General features: G+C 37.3%; 1 protein-coding gene across 2 annotated transcripts; it reads left to right on the top strand.

Annotated features, from left to right (window-relative positions):
* The first annotated feature begins 729 nt into the window (after positions 1-729).
* Positions 730-25,051, top strand: LOC105976945 (uncharacterized). Of its 2 annotated transcripts, none has more exons than XM_013002218.2 (35): positions 730-1,092; positions 1,203-1,981; positions 2,343-2,468; positions 2,556-2,641; positions 4,085-4,193; positions 4,406-4,501; positions 4,617-4,679; positions 4,771-4,830; positions 5,885-5,953; positions 6,398-6,479; positions 6,566-6,618; positions 6,693-6,791; positions 6,859-8,091; positions 8,465-9,460; positions 9,526-9,861; positions 9,964-10,222; positions 10,334-10,556; positions 10,651-11,035; positions 13,180-13,329; positions 13,425-13,646; positions 14,305-14,526; positions 16,103-16,759; positions 17,402-17,662; positions 17,758-18,105; positions 18,297-18,712; positions 18,781-19,210; positions 19,586-20,884; positions 21,064-21,324; positions 21,410-21,700; positions 21,777-22,250; positions 22,529-22,960; positions 23,254-23,532; positions 23,713-24,264; positions 24,389-24,595; positions 24,736-25,051. In XM_013002218.2, exons 1-35 carry the CDS (start codon positions 1,035-1,037, stop codon positions 24,853-24,855), a joined length of 11,733 nt encoding a protein of 3,910 aa, XP_012857672.2. In that variant the 5' UTR covers positions 730-1,034; the 3' UTR covers positions 24,856-25,051. The 2 variants fall into 2 exon arrangements, with proteins under 2 accessions (XP_012857672.2, XP_012857671.2); XM_013002217.2 differs by having other exon boundaries at positions 14,305-14,538.
* Positions 25,052-26,192: the final 1,141 nt, after the last annotated feature.

Here is a 26,192-nt window from a genome sequence, read left to right as displayed (position 1 = left end):
AATTTCTAATAAATTATTTTTTTCTTAATAAATTTGACTTTTTTTTCTTGGCAGATTTGCCACATCGTAAACAACTACAAATTACAATAATTAACTACAAAATTTTAATATGATTATAATTTATAACAAAACCAACTACAAAAATACCTCAATCCAACTACAAATTTTAGCAACCAATTACAAACTGTAATTTATAGTAATCCACTACAATTTATCGAAAACAACTACAAAAAATTTCAAACCTACTACAAAATCATCGAAATCAACTACAATATTATCAAAACCTACTATAAAAAATATCGAAATCAACTAAAAATCGGCCGAAACCAACCAGAAAAAAACAACTGTAATTTACCACGACGTTAGAACTAGACCGACAATGTCGGTAAAATCATCAAAACCCCACGGCATTTCAAGTACAACGATGAGCCGCTGCAAAAGCTCCTCCACTCCTCCTATTGCTAATGTCTAATAAGGGTATGATAGGTATATGAATAGCATTAAAATTTAAGATAATTATAAAAGTCAAACAATAGATGTTTATAAATGGCAAAAAAAGACTGAATTCATACTATAGATAAATGTGTTTAGAAGGGTTCTCCATAATTAACCATAAGACGAGCCCTAAAGATATCACATGTGTAAGACAGTGGACTAAATCTCTGATTTTCTGTAGGATAGTGGACTAAAGACAAAATACCTTAAACTAATTCGTCGATAAATAGCCCCGACTACACCAAAATCAAAAGAGCACAAGCCTTAACCGAGGGGGAATATAGCGTGGCACTCCCCCGTTTCTGTTTCTGTTTCCGTTTCCGTTTCCGTTTCGTTGTTGATCAAAAGGAAAACCCTTTCCTTCTGCTTTCAATTCCAATCCAAAACCCTAAATACATAACTAACTACCCCAAAATTCAGAATCCCTTCTGTACATTCCCGTTCTCGCGCTTTCCATTTTGTTTAGAAATTCTTGCTTACAAACCCTAGTTTATTCTTTGTTGAATTTAGGAGGTAAAATTTTAGTCTATTCATCAATCATGAGTCCTGTTCAGAATTTCGAGCAACACTCTCGCCACCTAATCGAACCTGAACTCCGTACGCCAATTCTCACTCTCCTACTCTTATTTATTTCTTTTTTTTTTTTATTTTTTTTTTCACTTCTCCTTGTGTTTGATTTGTGTTTTTGTGTTTTTTTATTTGTGCAGCAATTCAGGCAAGGCTGCAAATGGCGATGGAGGTACGGGACAGTCTGGAGATTTGCCACACAGGGGAGTATTTGAATTTCTTGAAGTGCTATTTCCGTGCATTTTCTGCAATTCTACACCATATCACCAAGCCCCAGTTCGCCGATAACCCAGAGCACAAGCTTAGAAATATTGTAGTTGAGATTCTTAATCGCTTACCCCACAGTGAGGTTCTTAGGCCCTTTGTTCAGGAGCTTCTCAAAGTATCAATGCATGTACTCACTACAGATAATGAGGAAAATGGTTTAATTTGCATTAGGATTATTTTTGACTTGCTTAGGAACTTTAGGCCTAGTTTAGAGACTGAGGTTCAGCCTTTTCTGGATTTTGTCTGCAAGATTTACCAGAATTTTAGGGCTACTGTTAGTTACTTTTTCGAAAATGGGGCCATGTTGGCACCACCGCCACCACCACCAGCCCCACTGTCTACCTCAGCCATTTCTGGATCATCATTGAGTGGTGATGACGTCAAGCCTCTCGAAGTTTCAGATCAAGTTGGTTCTTTGGGTAGTTTTGTTGGGGCAACAGGGCAGCTTAATCCGAGTACGAGGTCGTTTAAGGTTGTTACTGAGAGTCCTCTGGTTGTTATGTTTCTATTTCAGTTGTATGGGCGACTAGTCCAGACTAATATCCCACATCTATTGCCATTGATGGTGGCGGCAATTTCAGTCCCGGGTCCAGAGAAGGTCCCACCTCATTTGAAAACCCATTTTATTGAGCTCAAGGGTGCACAAGTTAAGGTAAAATTTTGTTGGTTTCTAAGCTTCCACAAAGCTTGGGTTTGTTATTTGGATTTCTCAGTGATTCATAATTTTTGATTCTTGTTTTGAGACTACAAGTATATGCTCCATACACGTGTCCTCATTGGTGGATATATAGAAGCGTATTTCACCTGCAGTCTCAAATAACTCTCAGTTATTATTTTTTCGTATATATAGTGGTAGTAGACCAACCAATCAAACAGAATGAATTCTCAATTTAGCAGCTTCTGTCCCCCCACCAATCTCTTCGGAACAACATAAGAGGAAATGCATTTCCATCTTTGCCACCTGCTCGGATCTATATGGACTTATTAGCTATTTCTTCATTTTATATGTGCAGACAGTGTCTTTCTTAACGTATCTGCTGAAGAGCTTCGCCGACTATATCAAGCAACATGAAGAAAGCATATGCAAAAGCATTGTGAATCTGCTTGTCACATGCTCTGACTCAGTTACAATTCGAAAAGTTGGTTCCCTCCTCTTGCATAACAAATATATATTTTTTCATTTTCTATGCACCTGGAAATTAATCTATAGAAGTTGTTTACTCCAGGAACTATTGGTAGCATTGAAACATGTGCTTGGAACAGACTTCAAGAGGGGTTTATTTCCATTAATCGACACACTTTTGGATGAGAGGTATGCATTTCAGCAAATAGGTTATCCTTGATGATTTACACTTCCTCTGCCTCCCTCCAGGACACGGCTGTGAGATTATTTGATGTACATGGGGTGTGATCTTTTGATTCTTATATTTTTGTAGGAAAGTTGGAAAAGTGCCTCGTTTTGCAACTTATATAAATTCCATGTCTACTACCTGATAAAAATCTCATATAAATTATATAAACCATTTTTGCAACTTATATAACGTCCATGCTAGACTCCCGAAGTGTAGTAGCTGATATTTTCTCCTTAATTTTTGCAGCCTTGTAATACTTATTTGTAGTCAACATTTGACGGCTGATAGGCGTTGATTCAACACTTAGTTTATCATGATTTCATTCTCTCTCATAAGTGATTATCAGGCATTCCGTATACTTGGTAGACACTTAGTTAATTAACGGCGGAAGAAGTTGCTGGGATGTGGAAGTTTGTTAATTTAGAGCTTCCCTAGATTGTATATGTATGTTTATGGAAGCCTGGAGTTTCTTCTTTCCATTAACCCACAACTTCGTAATAATCTAATAATGCCTGTAAAGTTTATTTTTTGTAATGTGGTACTGACTACTGCATTTTAGTTCTCAGGAAGTTTGAGGTTTTATTATTCCTGATTGGAAACTTTATAATTACGTATTGCAATTCTTTTTAATTTGGGGGAAGGGTGGAAAATCTGGTGAAAATTGTAAGTGGTTTGTGCATGACTGTTTGACCTGAAGATCAACCTGGTCACCCCATCCTAACTTGGAGACCATGAAAAAATGCATAGTTTAATAGTGTCATACGACAGTTTCATCACAAAAGTACACCATATGAGTTAGGAATTGCTATCAGTTGGACTATTTTTTCGTCAAGAATCACGCAGAAGGAAATTATTCGACGAACTAGTTTCTATATGCTTAAATGTGAATTGAGCCCAGGTTGCCATTGCAGCAGTTGATTGAAGTTAATGTCTTATATTGTGGCAAATCATCAGTGACTTTCTACACTAATCCATGATCCTCTTTCTCTACCACCACCACAAACTAAAAGAAGAGCAGACAAAATTGCTCGATATTATTTTGGTACAACTAAGATATAAACTGGGAAATTTGGCGTCAAATTTCTTGTTTGTCATCAACAGCCCATGATGAACGACTTTTGCCATTAAGATACTAATTTCGCTTGTTAAATGCGACTTCAGTTTTCAGTCACGAATAAGGTGAATCGGATAGATTAGATTTGTGTTCATTGACCATTTTTTGTGGTCTGTTGAGTTGATTAGTTGAAATATCTGACCTTTTGTTCCCAGTTGTGTGTATGAGCTACTGTCAAGTTGCTAGCTTCTTAGTGTTTTTTTTATGTGCCTAAAATTCTAAGAATTCTAGTTAATAAACTGCATCTCGACTTTCGACCTTCATGAAGTTGATATCTGGATTGCATCAGGGTCCTTGTTGGCACTGGCCGAGCATGTTTTGAGACATTGCGGCCTCTCGCTTATAGTCTTTTGGCAGAGATTGTTCACCATGTCAGGGGAGATCTTTCTTTGTCCCAGGTAAAACAGAACTTCTCTGGTTGTAACTTGTGATATCCCTGAAATTTGCGTAGATTTTAGGATCAGTCTATTGCATTCTCATCTATTGGATTTCAATTAAAGTAGTTTTTTTGATAAATTTTTTGGTCTGGATAGTGGATTTATTTGTCATGATTTGTGCCTGGAATTTTATGTCAATGGAGGTCACTGTTGATTCTTCTGTCTACACGCAGTTGTCTCGGATTATTTACCTGTTCTCAAGCAACATGCACGATGCGACCTTGTCCTTGAGTATACATACTACTTGTGCTCGCTTGATGCTGAATCTGGTATATTCTCAGAATAATATTTTAGAACCTTCAGCAAATTAAATGCATATTTATTGCCAACTTGCATACTTTACTTTTATACTGACTGCGTTTACTGTTGATTACTGCTTTTAAGGTGGAGCCGATATTTGAGAAAGGTGTAGATCAGGCATCGATGGATGAAGCACGTATTTTATTGGTAAGTCTGGTTGGTGGTCTTTCTCAACAACTTCTATAATTGTGTTGTATATAGGTTTCTCCTCGTTAACTAATGCACGCTTACATCTCAGGGCCGAATATTGGATGCTTTTGTGGGGAAATTTAATACTTTCAAGCGCACTATTCCTCAGGTACTTCAGCTATATACCACTCAATTTTCATTGGCCTATTTTTTCATCAGTGAGCAATTGCTCTTTTTCTCCAACTTTTTTGCTCCCTTTTGGAGTTACTTTTACGTTCATGAATCAACTTGGTGGCCTGTTTTTCCCCTAATCTAAACTTTGTTCCTAGTTCTGTTATTGAAGGAAATGCTTAAAAAATCAGAAAACCTGTTTTGATGTTTTTCTGGTTACTGTTTATAAAATGTCCTCATTACAGTTTGGCCATGGATCTCTAGAATCAGGATTTTTTTTCTTTGATCTCAAATCAGGAAAAAAAGAACTGATTACCTTAAATATGTTGAAAAAAATAGTAGACTAGTAGAGAAGAAAAATAAATGTATGAAATGAAAATTCCAGCAAGTTTTAATACTAGTAAAATCATGCTGCTTTGTGAGTCTGATCCAGACATGATTATATTTACTCATATACATTTGCCTTGTCAAATCTTCCTTGTGACATTCCTGGATCCTTAAGACCTCGATCTTCACTATATTTGCACTCGTAAAAGAAGCTAAATGTAGCTGCAAGTGAGAGCAATCATTATCATAAAATTTTGATTGCCCCATAGAGAACTCAAGAAGAGAAAAAGCCTTAGAAAAATGAAGGTTTGAAATTAACAATAAAAATTAAGTCGAGAAAGATTTAATCTTACAAACTCTATATCAACCTTTGAATGAGGAATGGGGAAATGGAAACAAGATCATATTTGCTGTTTATCATTAATACTATAAATGAAATGTAGAAGGATGCCAGCAATGCCAGATGCTTGGAACTATTGGAATTACGATCTAGTCGTGTGTATATATGACATGGGTATTCCTGTAGAGTTTCACACAGTTTCCGGCTTTTATTTTTTGATAACCTAAAATGAGAGAAAATTGATGTGTGTTTTTGGTGGAAACACCGAGCAGACAGGATGTTATCAGCTGTTTCCTTTGTCCATTGTGATGGTATTCATCATTGAACTACTCTTATTAACTGATGAAAAATGTTTTGGGACCCATTTGTTTGTTTGGTGTGGTAGCTACTGGAAGAGGGAGAAGAAGGAACAGTTCGTACTACATTGAGGTCAAAACTTGAAGTACCAGTGCAGGTGATTCAATATACACTGATTGTTCATGCAGCTCCATTACTATTTTTGTTTAGCTTCTTCCTGATATCTCATTGTTTGATAGCTTCGTAATTATATTTTGCAATTCATATCTATGGTCCTATACTACGGTCTGGAAGCAGTCCTATCAAAAAGGAAATGAGCTTCTAACAACTAGATATTAATGTTCAGTTCTGTTCTATGCACATTCATTTTTTTTTCCTTCTGTTTGCTTTGGAAAGTACAGTTGCTTTTTTCATCTGGGTATTGCTGAAACAATTTTTTCCATTGTTTTCTTTATTTAAGAATAAAGAAAAAAGTATAGCTTTTCTTCTATTAGGATTACTAAGAATACTTCAATTGGACATATATCACCAGACACCCTAAGTTTAGTTTGCTTTGTGACTTAAACCCCCATTTTTCTAATCATGGACCACATTTTAGCAGGCAGTCTTTAATCTGCCAATGTCTGTTGAGCATGCCAAGGAAGTCAGCGATTGTAAGCATCTTATAAAGACCTTAGTAATGGGTAAAACTTCTCTTCCTTCACTTTTTCTTTGAGCAAATTGATTTATACGCTCTTTAAAACATTTTTTATTAACTCATTCCTTGTAGGAATGAAGACAATAATCTGGAGCATCACTCACGCACATATACCACGATCACAGGTTTGCATGCGACTGATGATTCTACTTCATGAAATGTGTTAGCTTTACTTTATACGAATACTTCAATTACACAGGTATCACCTTCCACACATGGGAATCCTCAGCAAGTGCTTGCATCTACATCATCAGGATCTTCAATATCACAACCTTTTAAAGGGATGAAAGAAGACGAGGTATGATTTTTTCATAAATATTCTTATTCCTATATTGGTCTCGTGTCTCATCTTTTCAAAATTATAGGTCTGTAAAGCTTCGGGTGTTTTGAAGAGTGGCGTACATTGCTTAGCATTGTTTAAGGAGAAGGATGAAGAGAGGGAAATGGTTCACCTATTTTCCAATATTTTGTCAATAATGGAGCCGCGGGACTTAATGGACATGTTTTCACTGTGCATGCCAGAGCTTTTTGAGAGCATGATCTCTAACAGCCAGCTAGTCCACATCTTTTCTACTCTTCTGCAAGCCCCTAAAGTTTTTCGCCCTTTTGCAGATGTTTTAGTTAATTTTCTTGTGAGCAGCAAACTTGATGTTCTTAAGCATCCTGATTCTCCTGCTGCAAAACTTGTTTTGCATCTCTTCCGCTTTTTATTCACTGCAGTTGCAAAGGCGCCATCAGACTGTGAGCGTATTCTTCAACCACATGTGCCTGTAATCATGGAAACTTGCATGAAAAATGCAACTGAGGTTGAGAGACCAATTGCTTATTTACAACTTCTTCGTACAATGTTTCGTGCACTCTCTGGTGGTAAATTTGAAGTTCTGCTTCGAGACTTGATTCATATGCTGCAACCATGCCTAAATATGCTTTTGGCTGTTCTTGAGGGTCCTACTGGTGAAGATATGCGAGAACTTCTGTTAGAGCTTTGTTTGACACTGCCTGCACGATTAAGCTCACTACTACCTCACCTTCCTCGTCTAATGAAGCCTCTCGTTATGTGTCTGAAAGGAAGTGATGAGCTCATCAATCTTGGTTTAAGAACACTTGAATTTTGGATTGATAGCTTGAACCCTGATTTTCTAGAGCCAAGTATGGCAAATGTGATGTCTGAGGTGATTTTGGCATTGTGGTCTCATTTAAGACCTGCACCGTATCCTTGGGGTGGAAAATCATTACAACTTCTTGGCAAGTTAGGTGGTCGTAATAGACGTTTTCTCAAAGAGCCGCTAGCTCTTGAATGCAAGGAAAACCCGGAGCACGGTCTTCGATTGATTCTCACATTTGAGCCTTCTACCCCATTTTTGGTGCCACTGGATCGCTGTATTAATCTTGCTGTGGCTGCTGTCATGCAAAAGAGTGGCACTGTGGATAGCTTCTACCGAAAGCAAGCACTTAAATTTCTTCGTGTATGCTTGTCTTCTCAGCTAAATTTGCCTGGACTTGTTAATGATGATGGATCAACATCTAGACAACTGTTAACTTTTCTAGGTTCTTCAGTTGATCCATCCAGGAGAAGATCTGATGCGTCTGATATAAAGGTATGATGGTATAAGTATGCTTACTTTTGTTTGTTAAGTTGCCTGTTATTCTGTAAATGAATTGTTAATTATGCCTGAACTATCAAACGGGTTCTATATGAAGCTTAATATTGTAACTTGTGTCCTAAATCTCTCGACCTTGTTGATGTGCTATTCTTAGAATCTGGTTTTTTCTTCTTTTGGTGGTAACTTTAATTGCTTTTATTTGTTTGACTTCATGCCACTGTATTGTTTTTTTACCAGTATCAGGAATATCTCGATATGTGAAGGTGTTATAGTCTAAAAATGAAATTGGGATGTTATTTATTGCAGTTCAATCATCATAAAGTTACCGAAGAATGTTCCACTTTCTAACTAGAATCTATTTATGCAGGCTGACTTAGGTGTCAAAACAAAGACTCAACTTATGGCTGAGAAGTTTGTGTTCAAGATTCTCTTGATGACAATAATAGCCGCAAGTGCGGAACCTGACTTACATGAACCCAAGGATGAATATGTAAGCCACATATGTCGCCATTTTGCTATTATATTTCATTTTGAGAGTCCAGCTGCTCAGAGTTCAATTTCTGCCTCATCAATTGGCGGTCCCATGCTGTCATCCAATTCTAATATGAGTTCTAAGTTAAGGCATAATACTTCTCTAAAAGAGTTGGATCCTTTGATTTTTTTGGATGCTTTGGTAGAAGTACTGGCAGATGAAAATAGACTGCATGCTAAAGCTGCATTGAATGCATTGAATATGTTTGCTGAGACGCTTTTGTTCCTTGCTAACTCTAAACATTCTGACATGCTGATGTCGAGAGGAGGTCCTAGTACTCCTATGATTGTCTCCAGTCCCTCAATGAGCCCCGTTTATTCACCTCCTCCAAGCGTGCGGGTTCCTTGTTTTGAGCAACTTCTGCCCCGACTTTTACATTGTTGCTATGGGACTACGTGGCAAGCTCAAATGGGGGGTGTTATGGGGCTTGGTGCTCTGATTGGAAAGGTCACCGTTGACATTTTATGTCTTTTTCAAGTAAATGTTGTTCGGGGACTTGTCTCTGTTCTTAAACGACTTCCCACTTATGCTACTAAAGAACAGGAAGAAACAAGTCAGGTACTGACACAAGTTCTGCGTGTGGTGAATAACGTTGATGAAGCGAATAGCGAAGCACGTCGGCAAAGTTTTCATGGTGTTGTCGAGTATTTGGCTTCAGAATTATTTAATGCCAACTCTTCTGTAAATGTGAGAAAGATTGTGCAATCTTGTTTGGCACTCTTGGCAAGTAGAACTGGGAGTGAGGTTTCTGAGTTACTCGAACCTTTGCACCAGCCTTTGCTACAGCCTCTTATTATGCGCCCACTGCGGTCTAAGACTGTTGATCAACAGGTAATGTTGGATTGTTATGTACATGAGTATAGTATATGTGGTTACTGAAATCGTGCAATTTGCAGGTGGGAACGGTAACTGCATTGAATTTCTGCCTAGCTTTGAGGCCTCCGCTTCTTAAATTAACACCAGAGCTCATAATTTTTTTGCAAGAAGCTTTGCAAATAGCAGAGGCCGACGAAACTGTGTGGGTCGCGAAATTTATGAATCCGAAAGTTGCCACATCTTTGAATAAACTCAGAACTGCTTGCATTGAACTCTTGTGTACTGCCATGGCATGGGCAGACTTTAAAACTCAAAATCACTCTGACTTGCGAGCAAAAATAATTTCCATGTTCTTCAAGTCCTTGACAAGCAGGAGTCCCGAAATTGTAGCTGTGGCTAAGGAAGGGCTACGCCAGGTTCGTTGAGCTTGCTTTTGATGTTGTATTGCAACTCTTCAATCTTATGAATTATTATAAGTTTGAACTCTTCTGTTATGTCTTGCTTTCTTCCATATTTAGGTTATTCTACAACAAAGGATGCCAAAAGAACTCCTGCAAAGCAGCTTGAGGCCTATATTAGTTAATTTAGCACATACCAAAAATCTCAGCATGCCACTTTTGCAAGGTCTTGCTCGGCTGCTCGAACTTCTATCGAATTGGTTCAATGTTACCTTAGGTGGTAAATTATTGGAGCATCTTAAGAAATGGTTGGAACCTGACAAACTTGCGTTGTGTCAGAAATCCTGGAAGGCTGGTGAGGAACCTAAAATAGCTGCTGGTGAGTGGTATTTGGGCTTCACGACCATTACTAGTTACATATCTTAGCACACGTCCCCACAATCTGAGTATCTACCACTCTTTCCTATTGATTCTGTTTGATTTTTTTCAGCCATCATTGAGCTGTTCCATTTGCTTCCTTCTGCTGCTGGAAAGTTTCTTGATGACCTTGTGACTTTAACTATTGATTTGGAAGCTGCCCTTCCACCTGGTCAATTTTATAGTGAGATCAACAGTCCATACCGCTTGCCACTTACTAAATTCCTCAATCGTTATCCTACTGCTGCAGTTGATTATTTTCTTTCTCGATTATGCCAACCCAAGTATTTCAGGAGGTAAAATGATGATAGTTTGTGGAAGTTCGTCTTAGTGTTAAAATTTTGCTAGGAGGTTTTTTCTGTCCTAATTGTGATTAGTCGTAATATGCAGGTTTATGTATATAATACAATCAGATGCTGGCCAACCATTAAGGGAAGAAGTTGCAAAGTCTCCAGAAAAGATAATAGCTAGTGCATTTCCTGAATTTTTGCCTAAAACCGAGGCGACTCAGGGATCCTCCATTCCTTCCAGTTCTTCAATGGGTGATGATACTCTTGTTACACCTAAATCTGAAGATTCTGTTCAATTGGTAACCACCTCTAGTGCAACATCAGAAGCTTATTTTCAGGGTCTTGCTCTGGTTAAAACTCTTGTTAAATTGATGCCTGGCTGGTTGCAAAGCAACCGTGTCGTCTTTGATACTCTGGTTTTGTTGTGGAAGTCCCCAGCTAGAATATCCCGATTGCAAAATGAGCAGGAATTGAACTTAATGCAAGTAAGTGCACTATTTCCTACTTCCATTATGGTTTTTTTTATGTATCTTCTTGTAAAGCATGTTTATCTGCTTTACAGATAAACTTATGACGGTTCAGTTTCCTATATATTCTGCTGCGTTGTAACCTCTCTGGCTTTCATTGCTTGCATTCTTCTCCCTTATTCACTATTTCTTTTCCTTTATGTTCAGTTTAGTTAGTGGAACCATAATACTTGCACATAATGTCTTCGTGTTGCATAGCAGCCTCTTGATCTCTTACTGCTTTATAAGGATAAGGGTGTAGGAAACAAATAAAGTAAGAACTCTTACTTGCACAGTGATTTGACTACAAACTACGGTATTAAATGTGGTCTAATCCTGACTACGGAGGGTTCCAGTTAGCAGTAGAAAGGAAACTAAAATGTAGCCTAGCCTGTAAAGAAATACTAACCCAGAGGTAAAAAGCTTCTCCGAAGAACATGTCTGGTAGCTCAAATAGTTTTCCTGGATTTCCTAATTTAATTTTTTTTCTTGAAGCCATTTGTGACCTTCAAGTATATTTTGTTCAAGGGACACTATGTTCGTTTAGGTAGTCCTAATGAGGAAAACAATGCTTAATTTTTATTTTGAGGGTTGAGCTGTAAAGGTAACAGCAAGTGCTCATTGGTCAGCCTGATGGCGGAAAAGATAAAAGTTATGGAATTCGTCTTATGATTTAATGGAGATCCACACAACCTTCCACTGTTTTAATCCCATGGAAGTTTGGTAATACTACGACATATAGTTTGGTTATAGAACTTGTCTTATCATGTGATAAGTAACATTATGTTGAGAAATTCTGTATGTATGATTCACACAGTGGAGTGTCAAAATAAGTGTATATATCATATGTATTTATAACCCCGACTGGCTTAAATAAACGTGTTATTATTTTGCGACAAGTAACATTGTGTTGAGAAGTATTAAGAATTCTAGAAATAGATTATCGATATACATACACTTTACTATATTTTCTATTTTGGTTAATTGAAGATTTTGACATAAAAATACTTCTGTGTTAATGAATATTTATGTCTCTCTGTATTTTTATTTAAAATAAATGTTGTGCTATTAGTCATTATGTGTTTATTCTTTTGTGAAATGTGTGTACATGCATTATAGTTGGTAGAAAACTGAGGATAATAGCCATAGTTAGCAATGTATTGTTTCAGTCCAACTGTGTACCTCAGTGAACAAAACAAAGGAATGCATCAGAATGTTCTATTTACGTTTTAGGTCATGCATGCAGCAAAACAGTGGACTTTGAATGATCAATTGGTTTACTAACCATGATGTTATCACTGTTATGAATTTTACATATCAAACTAGGTAATTTGTGAAAATTCACTATGTACAGCTTCAAATTGCAACTTGTATCTACAATAGTTTCATGGTTGATGCTTCACCATTCACCATTGCAAATTTGGGACATGTACAAAAAATCAATTGACTGCAGGTATAACGGTAATTAAATTACCTAAACACTGTGCAGTCAGTAGATTCGCAATAATCTGATATCACTAGATTACTAAAATTGTTTACTGCAAAATTTATGTAGATCAGTAAATCTGACAGAGAGTTATGTATATGAATTATGATTTTGATTTAAATCTCTGAAAGTGACTGTAATTGGACACAATCCGAATTCTGAACTTTGGCACTTAATGTGTGCCCTGTTTTGATTTCCATTGGACAATGTTGTCCTCATTATTAGATAATGCACACACTTACGAGAGATTTTCTTGAAAGGTCCTTCTGCTCTATAACCCCTAGACTCTTCAAAAGCTTCTCATATGAGTGCAATATCAAATTCCTTTGTCTGACCTGATAGATTAGACAATGACAACTCATTGCTTGTACCAAAAGTAGCTATTCTCAGGAATACTCAAGGACTCAAGATAGGTGGACCATGTGGAATGATTCTGATTTTCTGTTAATTCTCTTCTATTGTTCTGTAATCTTTCATTGTCAATTTTACAGTTCCTTAAGTGGTTAAGTGATACAGTAAAAATCCAGTATAGTGAAAATGATTTTGCAATCTATCGCAAGTGGATCAGCACCTGATTGACCTGTATTAGTTTGTGTGTTAGCTTATTAACTGTTGAAATATTAATAAACATATACAGGTTAAAGAAAGCAAGTGGCTAGTCAAATGTTTCTTGAACTACCTGCGTCATGACAAGATGGAGGTTAATGTGTTGTTTGATATTCTTGCCATCTTCCTGTATCGGACTCGCATAGACTTTACTTTCTTAAAGGAGTTCTATATTATTGAGGTATGTAATTTGTGGTTCCATAATCAGCTATCTCTGTTCTATTATTATTGGTTAATGGGTGCTTGTCATATAACGATTGCTATTTTGTTATATAGGTGGCTGAGGGCTACCCTCCCAACTTGAAGAAAACTTTGCTACTTCATTTTCTGAACCTTTTTCAGCTAAAACAATTGAGCCATGATCATATGGTAATTGTAATGCAAATGCTCATTCTTCCTATGTTAGCTCATGCTTTTCAGAATGGACAAACTTGGGAGGTCATTGATGCGACTACAATCAAGATAATTGTTGACAAACTGCTCGATCCTCCAGAAGAGGTACTTGATTTATTGGTTTGATGGATTTTCACCCTTAACCTTGGGAGGGGGTTGATCTTATTAGCTGTTAGACTTCATTTTCTATACGGTGACGGTTGAAGATTAGAGTTCTTATTTTTTGGATTACAAGTATGGATGTGTATTCAGTTAAAATTTGTGTCTGGGATATGTTTAAACATTGGACTTTCAATGAAAATCATAAATCACTAAATACATTTTCCACTGATAAGGATTGGGTGGGTATATTTACTTTATGATGCATCGTGATCAGGGAGATAAGACTAGTGTTAAAAAAATAAATGGAAATGCAATTAGAAAAAAGGCTGGCACTAAACAGCCCTTTTAACCATCCCAAGCAGTATCTTTCCTATCGTGGCTATGATATCCTCGTCTATTATCTGTTCCTTGCCGTCATCAACATCCATCTCCTGCCACCTCCAAATCCACTACCGGTCGTTTCTTCTTGGATTTCATGACAGTCTCATAAGAGCCCACCTTTATCTCTACCCATAACGTGTGATGCATTGTAGATATCTCTGTAAATAGATGCACATCTGAACAATAGTTACATAGATATCTGTATACATAGATCTATACAGATATATGACTTGTCTATTTTCTTTGATGTGTGACTATGATTTCAATCTTATTTTCCTAGATATCTCTGGATTATGATGAGCCTCTGAGGATTGAGCTTCTGCAGCTTGCCACTCTACTTCTTAAGTATCTTCAAAATGACCTTGTCCATCATCGGAAGGAGCTTATAAAATTTGGTTGGAATCATCTCAAGCGTGAAGACAGTGCTAGTAAGCAGTGGGCATTTGTAAATGTTTGTCACTTTTTGGAGGCATACCAAGCTCCAGAAAAAATTATACTACAGGTGCTTAGACAGGTTTATCTACGTTCTTTTAAATACTATCTCCTGGTGTTTCTTATTATACTTCATGTCATTAGGTAGTCAGTTTTTTAGAAAATGAGAACATGGAACTTCTGAATAAGAATGTGTCTAAGAGGGTGTGCTGGCATGTTCACGTCTGTTTATATAAGAAATTGAAACTTAAAAAGCAGAGAGATTGATGTATTTGAAACATATATTTTCTATGATAGTAGTCCCACTGTAATGTTGTTGTAACATAAATGAAAACATTGGCTTTCAATAGGTGGATGTTTTTTGAGATGATATAAAAGGATAAGATCGTCTGAAAATGAGAATGTCATCTGTTTATTTATGTAAGCTCATGCCTTCTATAACTTACAGAAAAGGTGGCATAATCCCAGAATATTGGTGTATTCAGTAAAAACTAACTTTGAAAAGGTAGAACTATTTTGAAATAGCTCAAATATAAAGAATTTGTTAGTATAAGGTGGATAGCTTTTGGCACATGCTACTTGTCGGACAGGTTTCAGTGGGAAAATTTCATGAAGACAGTCTATAATTCATTCTTATGAAAGTTTGCATTTTTATTTTGTATTATAGGTGCTCTATTTTTGTATAAAAGGTTTTACTTGTAGTACCTTACCATAATGGTAGCAAAATGAGGCACTGGGTACTAACTTGATGTGCTAAGGTTATTTACAGTTTCTGTTTGATTCATTCATGAGTCTTGGCATTTCGTTTGAAACTTCTTTTGATGTCGGTTATTTGTACTTTTGTCCACTGCGGGTAAACTATCCGCGGAGATGCATTGACTTAATCGGGGTGGTGGAAAGAGTGGCTTTGCTAAATTCTTCTATAATGTTCTCTCAACTGTACTAGATAATGTCAAGCTTAAAATGAAACTTGAGAACTTTATCATGTAAGATAAATTATAAAGTGGAGGACATGGTTTTGAAGAATGCGTCCTTTGTGATAGGAGAACCCTGTCCGGTAAATAACACTTATTCTGACCGAAAATATTTTATAAAAATTCTATTATTTTGTAAGTTCTCGTCATGAGTGACAAGTACAATACATCTTTGGAGCATACAAAAATCATTCGAGCTTAAACCTTTCGTGAGTATATTGGTGAAGTTGGCTTCAGTTGCCATTCTCTCTGATACATAATAGTTCATTTACGTTATTTGTAGTGTTTGTATGCAATATCATAGTGTGGTGCTTGCAGTCACTCCCCAACTGATTGGAATGAGCTATAAGTTATCTTCTCCTTCTTTTCTTATGTTTACATTGGATAGCTCACTCCTTTACGTTGGGAAGTGACTGCAGGCACCACACTAGCATACCCCGCGTAGAAACACTAGAAATTGCTATGAATATCTTAGTTTGTAAGATATTTAGAGTTTGTATGCAATATCTTATTGTGGTTCCTTGAGTCACTCTCCAATTGTTAGGATCGGAATTGTTAAGAAATCTGGTTAACATATATTGGCTAACATATCTTAATGTTTCAACTCTTCTGTAATTGTATTTTTTGTTATTTGAAACAATTATCATTTGTATTAACAACCGGAAACTATAGGTATTTGTTGCACTTTTGAGAACTTGCCAGCCAGAGAATAAAATTTTGGTCAAACAAGCTCTCGACATACTCATGCCAGCACTTCCGAGAAGATTGCCACTTGGGGATTCACGTATGCCTATATGGATACGTTACACTAAGAAAATCTTAGTTGAGGAAGGTCACTCAATTCCTAATCTTATTCACATATTCCAGCTCATTGTCCGCCACTCAGATCTTTTCTACAGCTGTAGGGCACAATTTGTCCCTCAGATGGTGAATTCTCTCAGTCGCCTTGGGCTACCATATAATACTACTGCAGAAAATAGGCGCCTTGCTATTGAACTTGCTGGATTGGTTGTCAATTGGGAAAAACAAAGACAAAATGACCTGAAGAAGGGGGCTAATAATGATGGCACCAGTCAGAGTACTGATGTACTGAATCTTACTTCTGCTGCAGGGGATCCTAATAAGCTTTCTGTTGATGTAACTACATTTTCTGATGATTCAACCAAGAGAATAAAGGTTGAACCTGGTCTGCAATCTTTGTGTGTCATGTCTCCTGGAAGTGCCTCTTCAATTCCCAACATTGAAACTCCTGGATCTGCTGCACAACCCGATGAAGAGTTCAAGCCTAATGCAGCAATGGAGGAGATGATCATCAATTTTCTTATAAGAGTATGTCTCCAATCACATGTTACGTATAATGTATGTGTTATTTGATGTGTACAAGCACACACAATGTAGTATCAACATCTGAGTTCACTTAAAACAATCTTAAATTATGTGCTTGTTATGATTTTCTCTTTCTCCAAAAGCCTACCTTTTGTTTTCATTTGGCTTTTAGTTGTTCTATAATGCCTGATAGTTGATGGTTTCTGAACTTATTTTGCCACTTTGCTCTCTTTCCGAATTTGAGGCCGTAGTTTAACACCAGCTATAATATGAGTTCATGAGACATACACATGGCGTTCCATATAGATCTTCTTTGAACCTCTACTCGAGCTAATCTTGGTCTTGAATAATTGGATGATTCCAACTAGGTTATGCTTCTTTTTAATTGATTAAAGTACTTGTCCCGAAGCATGTGCTATTATTTACAGTTATCTGCTTTATTGTTATTAAAAACATATTAAGAATAAACCAGATAGAATTCAGAAAAAAGTGGAGAACAACAAAACTTAATGTTTGTCATATTTGTTTTACTTATTATTCTGTTGGGCTACATAGTCTTTATGTTCCATTCATTATCAGTCATGAGTCATGACTGCTGAGATAATTTTCACTATATTGTAATTTGTCTTTTATTTTCTTATGTAGGTTGCCCTAGTAATAGAACCTAAAGATAAGGAGGCAAGTCTTATGTACAAGCAAGCTTTAGATCTTCTATCTCAAGCGTTGGAAGTGTGGCCTAATGCTAATGTCAAATTCAATTATTTGGAGAAGCTGCTCAGCAGTACTCCATCATCTCAATCAAAAGACCCATCTACTGCCTTATCCCAGGGCCTGGATGTGATGAACAAGGTTCTGGAAAAGCAACCACATCTGTTTGTGAGAAATAATATCAACCAGATTTCCCAAGTATGTATTATTGTAGAATCATAAACTTTTTGCTTAGCTTTTTCCAAGAGGCCATTGTTCTAACATTACTGCTTTTGTCTGTAAATCTTTGGCAGATTCTGGAACCATGTTTCAAATTCAAGATGCTTGATGCTGGAAATTCTTTGTGCTCCCTGTTGATGATGGTTTCTGCTGCATTTCCTCCGGAAGCAGTGAACACACCACAAGAAGTAAAGATGGTGTATCAAAAAATGGAGGAGCTTGTGCAAAAGCACCTTGCAGTGGTTGCTGCCCCTCAGACTGCAGGAGAAGATAACTCTGCTAGCATGATTAGCTTTGTGCTTTATGTCATCAAATCCTTGGCGGAGGTTCACAAAAACCTTATCGACCCTTTCAATGTGGTCCGCGTCCTTCAGCGTCTTGCACGGGATATGGGATTATCTAATGCTTCTTATACAAGACAAGTATGTTTTCTTTCTAATTATAATATTTTCTATGTCCTATCTACATATTTAGCATAGGGTATCTTAAGCGTAAATTGCAAGTGCTTCAGAACGTTACTGAAATTCCAATTCGTACTTATACAATTTTGGTAGTTTTTACTGCATCTTCTTTATGCTTCCTGGATCAAAAGGCTTCTTATTTACTCATTCAGGGTCAGAGATCGGATGCAGATTCTGCAGTCACTTCCTCTCGTCAAGGTGCTGATGTTGGAGTTGTCATTGCCAACTTAAAATCTGTTTTGAAACTTATCAGTGAAAGAGTCATGAGTGTACCTGATTGCAAAAGATCTGTGACTCAAATCCTGAACTCCTTGCTATCTGAGAAGGGAACCGATCCTTCTGTCCTTCTCTGCATTCTTGATCTAATAAAGGGTTGGGTTGAAGATGATTTTGGTAAAGCTGGAACACCTGTTGCATCTAGTACATCATCTATTACTTCTAAGGAGGTTGTTTCTTTGCTCCAGAAGCTTTCACAAGTCGATAAGCAGAACTTTTCCGTTAGCACGGCAGAAGAGTGGGATCGGAAGTATCTTGAATTTCTTTACGGACTTTGTGCTGACTCTAATAAGTAAATATCTGTCATTCTTCAAACTACCTTGATATATAATGCAATTTATTAACCTAGTTATTTTGCAGATATCCTCTTCCGCTACGTCAAGAAGTGTTTCAGAAAGTAGAGAGACAGTATTTACTGGGTTTACGGGCTAAAGATCCTGAAGTGCGGATGAAATTTTTTGTTCTTTATCATGAATCACTGGGGAAAACCTTGTTTACAAGGCTGCAGTATATTATTCAAATTCAGGATTGGGAGGCCTTGAGTGATGTTTTCTGGCTTAAGCAAGGCCTTGATCTCCTTTTGGCTATACTAGTTGAGGACAAACCTATTACACTGGCTCCAAACTCAGCAAAGATCCCCCCCGTTTTGGTATCAGGTGCAACTTCTGACTGTACTGGTGTGCAGCCAATGGCTACTGATATTCCGGAAGGCTCTGAGGAAGTACCTCTCACACTTGATAGCCTTGTATTGAAGCACACTCATTTTCTTAATGATATGAGCAAACTAAAGGTAATATTCGATATGCTATTTATATTTAGAACTTAGCTGGAATGTTACTCTATTTTTGGTTATTAAAGAACTGATGTTGACATGAAGTATTAACCAGGCAATGATGCAATGCACTTATAAAGGTCATGTTGCATCTCCAGGATGCATTTGGCATTATGCTTTCATAAAATATACATTTGGCTTATCATGTTTTTGTGTTTGAGACTGCGCCTTCTTTTATTTCTCTCGCCTGAGTGTGGCCTTTTGACATTGACGCAGTGTACATTTTTCCTTCTCTGTATATGTGTTCGTTTGTAGAATATCTGGAATATTTTCTTTTGTCATTTTTCTTTCAAAGGGTGATCGATAATAGCTTCAAGCTGATTTATGATGTAGGTTGCTGATCTTATTATCCCATTGAGAGAGCTGGCACATACGGATGCTAATGTTGCATACCATCTGTGGGTTTTGGTGTTTCCCATTGTTTGGGTAACCTTGCATAAGGAAGAACAGATGGCACTAGCCAAACCAATGATAGCTCTCTTGTCAAAAGATTATCATAAAAAGCAGCAAACACATCGACCAAATGTTGTGCAAGCCCTTTTAGAAGGGCTTCAACTGAGTCACCCACAGCCACGGATGCCCAGTGAACTAATCAAATTCATTGGAAAGACTTACAATGCGTGGCACATTGCATTAGGACTCCTTGAAAGTCATGTAATGTTGTTTCTGCATGACACAAAGTGTTCTGAGTCTCTGGCTGAGCTTTACCGCTTACTCAACGAGGAAGATATGAGGTGTGGTTTGTGGATGAAACGGTCAATTACTGCAGAAACTAGGTCAGGTCTTTCACTTGTTCAGCATGGCTATTGGCAAAGGGCCCAAAGCCTTTTCTATCAGGCCATGATTAAGGCAACTCAAGGCACTTACAACAATACTGTACCGAAAGCTGAGATGTGCCTTTGGGAAGAGCAGTGGCTCCATTGTGCTAGTCAGCTTAGTCAGTGGGAAGCTCTTTCTGATTTTGGAAAGCTTGTTGAGAATTACGAGATACTACTCGATAGTCTCTGGAAACAGCCAGATTGGGCATATTTAAAAGATCAAGTTATTCCAAAGGCCCAACTAGAAGAAACTCCAAAACTTCGTATTATACAGGCATATTTTGCACTTCATGAAAAGAATACCAATGGGGTGCCAGAGGCTGAAAATATAGTGGGAAAAGGTGTTGATCTAGCTTTGGAACAGTGGTGGCAACTGCCTGAAATGTCCATTCATGCCAGAATACCTCTTCTGCAGCAGTTTCAGCAACTAGTTGAAGTTCAAGAATCAGCTAGGATTATAGTGGATATTTCAAATGGAAACAAACTGTCTGGAAATTCTACTGTTGGTGGTCATGGTGGCTTATATGCAGATCTCAAGGATATTCTTGAGACATGGAGATTGAGAACACCAAATGAATGGGACAATACGTCTGTTTGGTATGATTTGCTTCAGTGGAGGAATGAAATGTATAATGCGGTTATAGATGCATTTAAGGATTTTGGTAATACAAATTCACAACTGCATCATCTTGGTTTCCGCGACAAGGCATGGAATGTCAATAAGCTTGCCCACATTGCTCGTAAGCATGGCTTATCTGATGTTTGTGTTTCTATACTTGAGAAGATGTATGGTCACTCCACAATGGAAGTTCAGGTGCTCTATACTTTGTATTTATTTTTGCCACCTGTGCCACCAATCCTACCCCATCATCACATCTCGAGAGTTTATTTTTTTGTTATTTCTTTTGGCGGAGTGGGTGTGTCATGAAGGCGTGTATTTGAAGTGTTTGATTGGTCTTATTTTAATTTTTTTTTCTCAATTTTGATTTGCAGGAGGCTTTTGTTAAAATAAGAGAACAAGCAAAAGCATACTTGGAAATGAAGGGGGAGCTGACGAGTGGTCTTAATTTGATTAATAGTACTAATCTGGAATATTTTCCTGTTAAACACAAGGCTGAAATTTTTCGTCTTAAAGGTGATTTTCTGTTGAAACTTAGTGACTGTGAAGGTGCCAACCTTGCATATTCAAATGCTATTACCCTCTTCAAGAACTTGCCTAAGGGATGGATTAGTTGGGGAAATTATTGTGACATGGTATGGATATTCAAATTTTCATGTTTGGTTACCATAGTAACTGTTTTGGATAACAGTAAGTGCTTATTCTGACCTTTCTTTACAGGCCTATAAGGAAACACATGAAGAGGTCTGGTTAGAATATGCAGTGAGCTGCTTCCTCCATGGCATCAAATTCGGTATTCCGAATTCGAGAAGCCACCTAGCTCGTGTTCTATATCTTCTTAGCTTTGATACTTCCAGTGAATCTGTGGGAAGGGCATTTGATAAGTACTTGGACCAAATACCTCATTGGGTTTGGCTTTCTTGGATTCCTCAGTTATTGTTATCTTTACAAAGGACTGAAGCTTCTCACTGCAAACTTGTTTTACTTAAAGTTGCAGCTGTATATCCTCAGGTAATTATCCCTAAAAATAGTGTTTTTTCTCACGTTGATATTCTTAGTGTTAATACCACCTCCTTTCAAAATTTAGGCATTGTATTACTGGCTTCGCACATATTTGCTCGAGCGCCGTGATGTTGCTAATAAGTCTGAGTACGGTAGAATTGCAATGGCTCAACAAAGAATGCAGCAAAACACTTCTGGTGTTGGTGCATCTGGATCTATTAGCTTGGCTGAGGGAAGTACAAGAGTTTCTGTTCACGGCGGGGGCGCTTTGGTCTCAGAGAATCAACTTCATCAAGGAACTCAATCTGCTGGAGGTCTTGGGTCACATGATGGAAGTAGCTCTCAAGTGCAAGAAACTGAAAGGTCAGGTGCTGCTGAAAGTAACATGCCTTCTGGGAACGACCAATCAATGCAGTTAAATTCATCCAACAATGAAGCTGCATTGAGGCGAAACAGTGCAATGGGATTGGTTGCCTCTGCTGCCAGTGCTTTTGATGCTGCAAAAGACATAATGGAGACTCTTAGAAGCAAGCACACCAATCTTGCTAGTGAACTTGAGGTAGTTTATTCCATCTTCTTGAGTTTGGTAATGTACTTGGTGATTTGTGGTATATATGTTATCATTTTCTTTTCTTCTCTTTGTTAAATAAGCAATAAGCATGACGTTTCTATTTGCTTGCAAATTCATAAAAACAGCGCCAAGAGCCCAAGAGCAAATTTCCAGTTGATTTATTAATAATTTTAAGATCTTAGATTAAAACCTGTGGTTGATCTAAACAAATTTTCTTCTCAGTGAGAGTCAATGTTTATAATATTGTGGTTACATTCTATTTGCAGATCCTACTTACTGAAATTGGCTCGAGGTTCGTCACATTGCCTGAGGAGAGACTGCTGGCTGTAGTGAATGCTTTGCTTCATCGTTGTTACAAGTACCCAACTGCAACTACAGCAGAAGTTCCACAATCTCTCAAGAAAGAGCTTTCTGGTGTTTGCAGAGCTTGCTTTTCAGCAGATGCTGTGAACAAGCATGTTGATTTTGTGAGAGAATACAAGCAGGATTTTGAGCGTGACCTTGATCCAGAAAGTACTGCAACATTTCCAGCCACCCTTGCCGATCTAACTGAAAGATTGAAGCACTGGAAGAACATTCTCCAGAGTAATGTTGAAGATCGGTTCCCAGCTGTTTTGAAGTTGGAGGATGAAAGTAGGGTGTTGCGAGACTTCTATGTTGTTGATGTGGAGGTTCCAGGGCAATATTTTGCTGATCAGGTAGGTAGTTTAATATTATAAAATTAGGCTTTCCATCTTAACTTATGAAATGCGTCTTCTAGAAAATAAATATGATTGCACTTGTGTTTTACTGGTTCCATTTTTAGTTTTTTGGGGGGCAGTTGGTATATCGATTGGTTATTGAAATGACATTCACAAATCTATCACCAAACTTGTGCTTGGTAGACTTGGTTGTTGGGACTGTTGATACTCACGAGTCCCCGTTCCTAAAGCTATGGGATTAATTAATGATTCCATTCAAACTGAAATGTGTCATCCTTGTTTGGTATCAGGAAGTTGCACCGGATCATACAGTGAAGTTGGACAGGGTTGGAGCTGACATTCCTATCGTAAGAAGGCATGGTAGCAGTTTCCGGCGTTTGACTCTGATTGGCTCTGATGGCTCTCAGCGCCATTTTATAGTTCAGACATCCTTAACTCCAAATGCTAGAAGTGATGAAAGAATTTTGCAACTCTTCCGTGTCATGAACAGAATGTTTGATAAGCACAAGGAATCCAGGCGTCGACACATCTGTATTCACACCCCAATTATTATTCCTGTGTGGTCCCAGGTAATAAATTTGATGCAAACACAATATATGTTGTTTTGATTTTTATTCTTGGAGTCACCTCATTTACCAATTTTAAGTTGTAAAAATATTTTTTTCGAATGTGTTAATATGACGTTACGTTGTTAGAAAGCTTTTTTTGCTGACTGTTAGTTTGCCCTGTTTCATGTAATTCTTAATTAGGTCCGTATGGTTGAAGATGATTTGATGTATAGCACCTTCCTTGAGGTATATGAGAACCATTGTGCGAGAAATGACCGAGAGGCAGATTTGCCAATTACTTATTTCAAAGAGCAACTGAACCAAGCCATATGTGGGCAGATATCACCAGAAGCTGTGGTAGATCTTCGCCTGCAAGCTTATAATGATATAACAAAAAATATTGTGACAGAGACCATATTCTCGCAATTCATGTATAAAACTTTGTTAAATGGGAATCATACGTGGGCATTCAAGAAACAATTTGCAGTACAGTTAGCTCTCTCAAGCTTTATGTCGTTCATGCTGCAAATAGGAGGAAGGTCCCCAAACAAGATTTTGTTTGCCAAAAATACAGGAAAAATATTTCAGACAGATTTCCATCCATCATACGATGCTAATGGAATGATAGAGTTTAATGAACCAGTGCCATTCAGATTGACAAGGAATCTGCAGGCGTTTTTCTCTCATTTTGGTGTTGAAGGCCTTATAGTCTCTGCAATGTGTGCAGCTTCACAGGCCGTGGTTTCACCCAAAGTAAGTTGAAACATTTATTATTATTATCTTCATTAGCTTATTAATTAATTAATTAATAATAAAAAAGTTGGATGGGATGGATGTGTAGTAATAATGTTTGAAAATATGAAATGGTGTGCTGCAGCAAAGTCAGCATTTATGGCATCACCTGGCTATGTTTTTCCGTGATGAGTTGATATCTTGGTCTTGGAGAAGACCTCTTGGGATGCCTCTTGCTCCTGTTGGAGGAGGTAGTTTGAATAATGTTGACCTCAAGCAGAAAGTCACTACAAATGTCGAGCATGTCATTACTCGTATCAATGGCATAGCACCACAATACATCTCTGAAGAGGTACGTACATATATAATTAATATATATATATATATATATATATATATATATATATATATATATATATATATATATATATATATATATGGGTTTTGAAATTGCTTCCTTCCCCATTATTGAGTGTGTTGTTTATTGAACAGGAGGAAAATGGTGTGGATCCACCACAATCAGTGCAGAGGGGTGTTGCAGAGTTGGTTGACGCTGCCCTCACTCCCAGAAATTTATGCATGATGGATCCCACGTGGCATCCTTGGTTTTAATTATTATTATTATTATTCTTCTGTATAGTCGGTCCATTTAGTTTGTGGGGTTATATTTTTCGTAGATAGTAGTGAATTGTGGATCTAACTTCTGACTTGAGGAACTTGAATGCTCTCTCTTTCTCTCTCTAGGAATATGAATGCTAATCTTTGTAAATACATTTAAGTTATAATATATCAATTTTTTCTTGCCTTTTCTTTTGACTACTGCATATAAGTTATGATCATCTAATATTTGAGGCTCTGCCAAAAACCTTTCAATGTTCTTCTCTATTAGTGTGAATTTCCGTTTGATGAATTGAAATATATATATATTTTAACTTTAATTTCATTATTTTCGGAATTGGATTGTTCATTAGCACACATCCAACTATCAGCAAAACTCTCTATTGACAAACATGACGCATTTACACCAACAAAATTTACCACCAATTTTCTCACAAATTACAAAGGGTAAGATCAAATCTAATTTTTCACCCAAATAAATTACTAAAAGATTATTATACCCTTGCTAAAATAAAAAAAACACACAATCACAAAACACCACAAATTCTTTTGTGTAAGAAGACAACACCAACAAAACTCACTCTCTTCTTTACAAACTCATTTCACACTCTTCTCCAAAAAAATCTCTTGCATCTTCTCCAAAAGCCCTTTAACACCCGAAACCCTCAAATTTTACCAAAACTTGCAAAGGAGGACATTATGGATTCACAAGACATCAATATGGAGGATTCTAGAGAAAAAGAAGAAAACAAACTATGAGTGAATGTATTTTTATAGTAGGTAACCCAATGTTTAAGTTTAAAAAAAAAATCCCGTAGTCAAAATTCGACACATACATGTCGACATCTAGATGTCGATTTTTGTAAACACAATCAACATCTAGATGTCGAGTTTTCGCCAAAAAATCAACATCTAGATTTTTTTTGCCAAAATATCAACATCTCGAAGTGATTTTTCAACAAAAAAACAACATATAAAGGTCGAATTTTCTTCTTTTTCTTCTTCCCCATCTTCCTCTCTTCATCTTCTTCTTCTTCCAGCTGTCCTTCTCCTCCTCCTTCTTCCTCCTTCTTCTCTTCCTCTTCAAGCACCGCTGGTCGCACGAAGGTTGGGCGACAAATGTATGGCGACGACGGTAAGCGGTTGTGATGTGCAATGAGTTTCATCGGCGACGGTGCGCGGTGGTCCTTTGTGGCGGATCGGCAGCGGCTCTTCGTTCATCTTCTCTCTACTCGGTTTTTTTTTGTGTGATTTTATTGTATTACAATAAGGGAAGTATGAAAAATATACTAAAATAAGAATATATTGTGATAAGGGCTATATTAATAATT

The sequence above is a fragment of the Erythranthe guttata genome, chromosome 8 (genome assembly GCF_056151865.1).
Source record: "Erythranthe guttata isolate IM_541 chromosome 8, IM_541, whole genome shotgun sequence".
Lineage (NCBI taxonomy): Eukaryota > Viridiplantae > Streptophyta > Magnoliopsida > Lamiales > Phrymaceae > Erythranthe > Erythranthe guttata.
Note: the sequence above shows the minus strand (reverse complement) of the source record. Positions and strands in the feature narration are given on the sequence as shown.

What these genes read in the sequence shown, in the direction of transcription:
- LOC105976945 (XM_013002217.2), top strand. Translation starts at nt 1,035, where the DNA reads ATGAGTCCTGTTCAGAATTTCGAGCAACACTCTCGCCACCTAATCGAA. An exon ending in CTAAGACTGTTGATCAACAG is followed by an intron (nt 9,461 to 9,525) that starts GTAATGTTGGAT and finishes TGCAATTTGCAG; the next exon opens with GTGGGAACGGTAACTGCATT. An exon ending in ATATCAACCAGATTTCCCAA is followed by an intron (nt 17,663 to 17,757) that starts GTATGTATTATT and finishes AATCTTTGGCAG; the next exon opens with ATTCTGGAACCATGTTTCAA.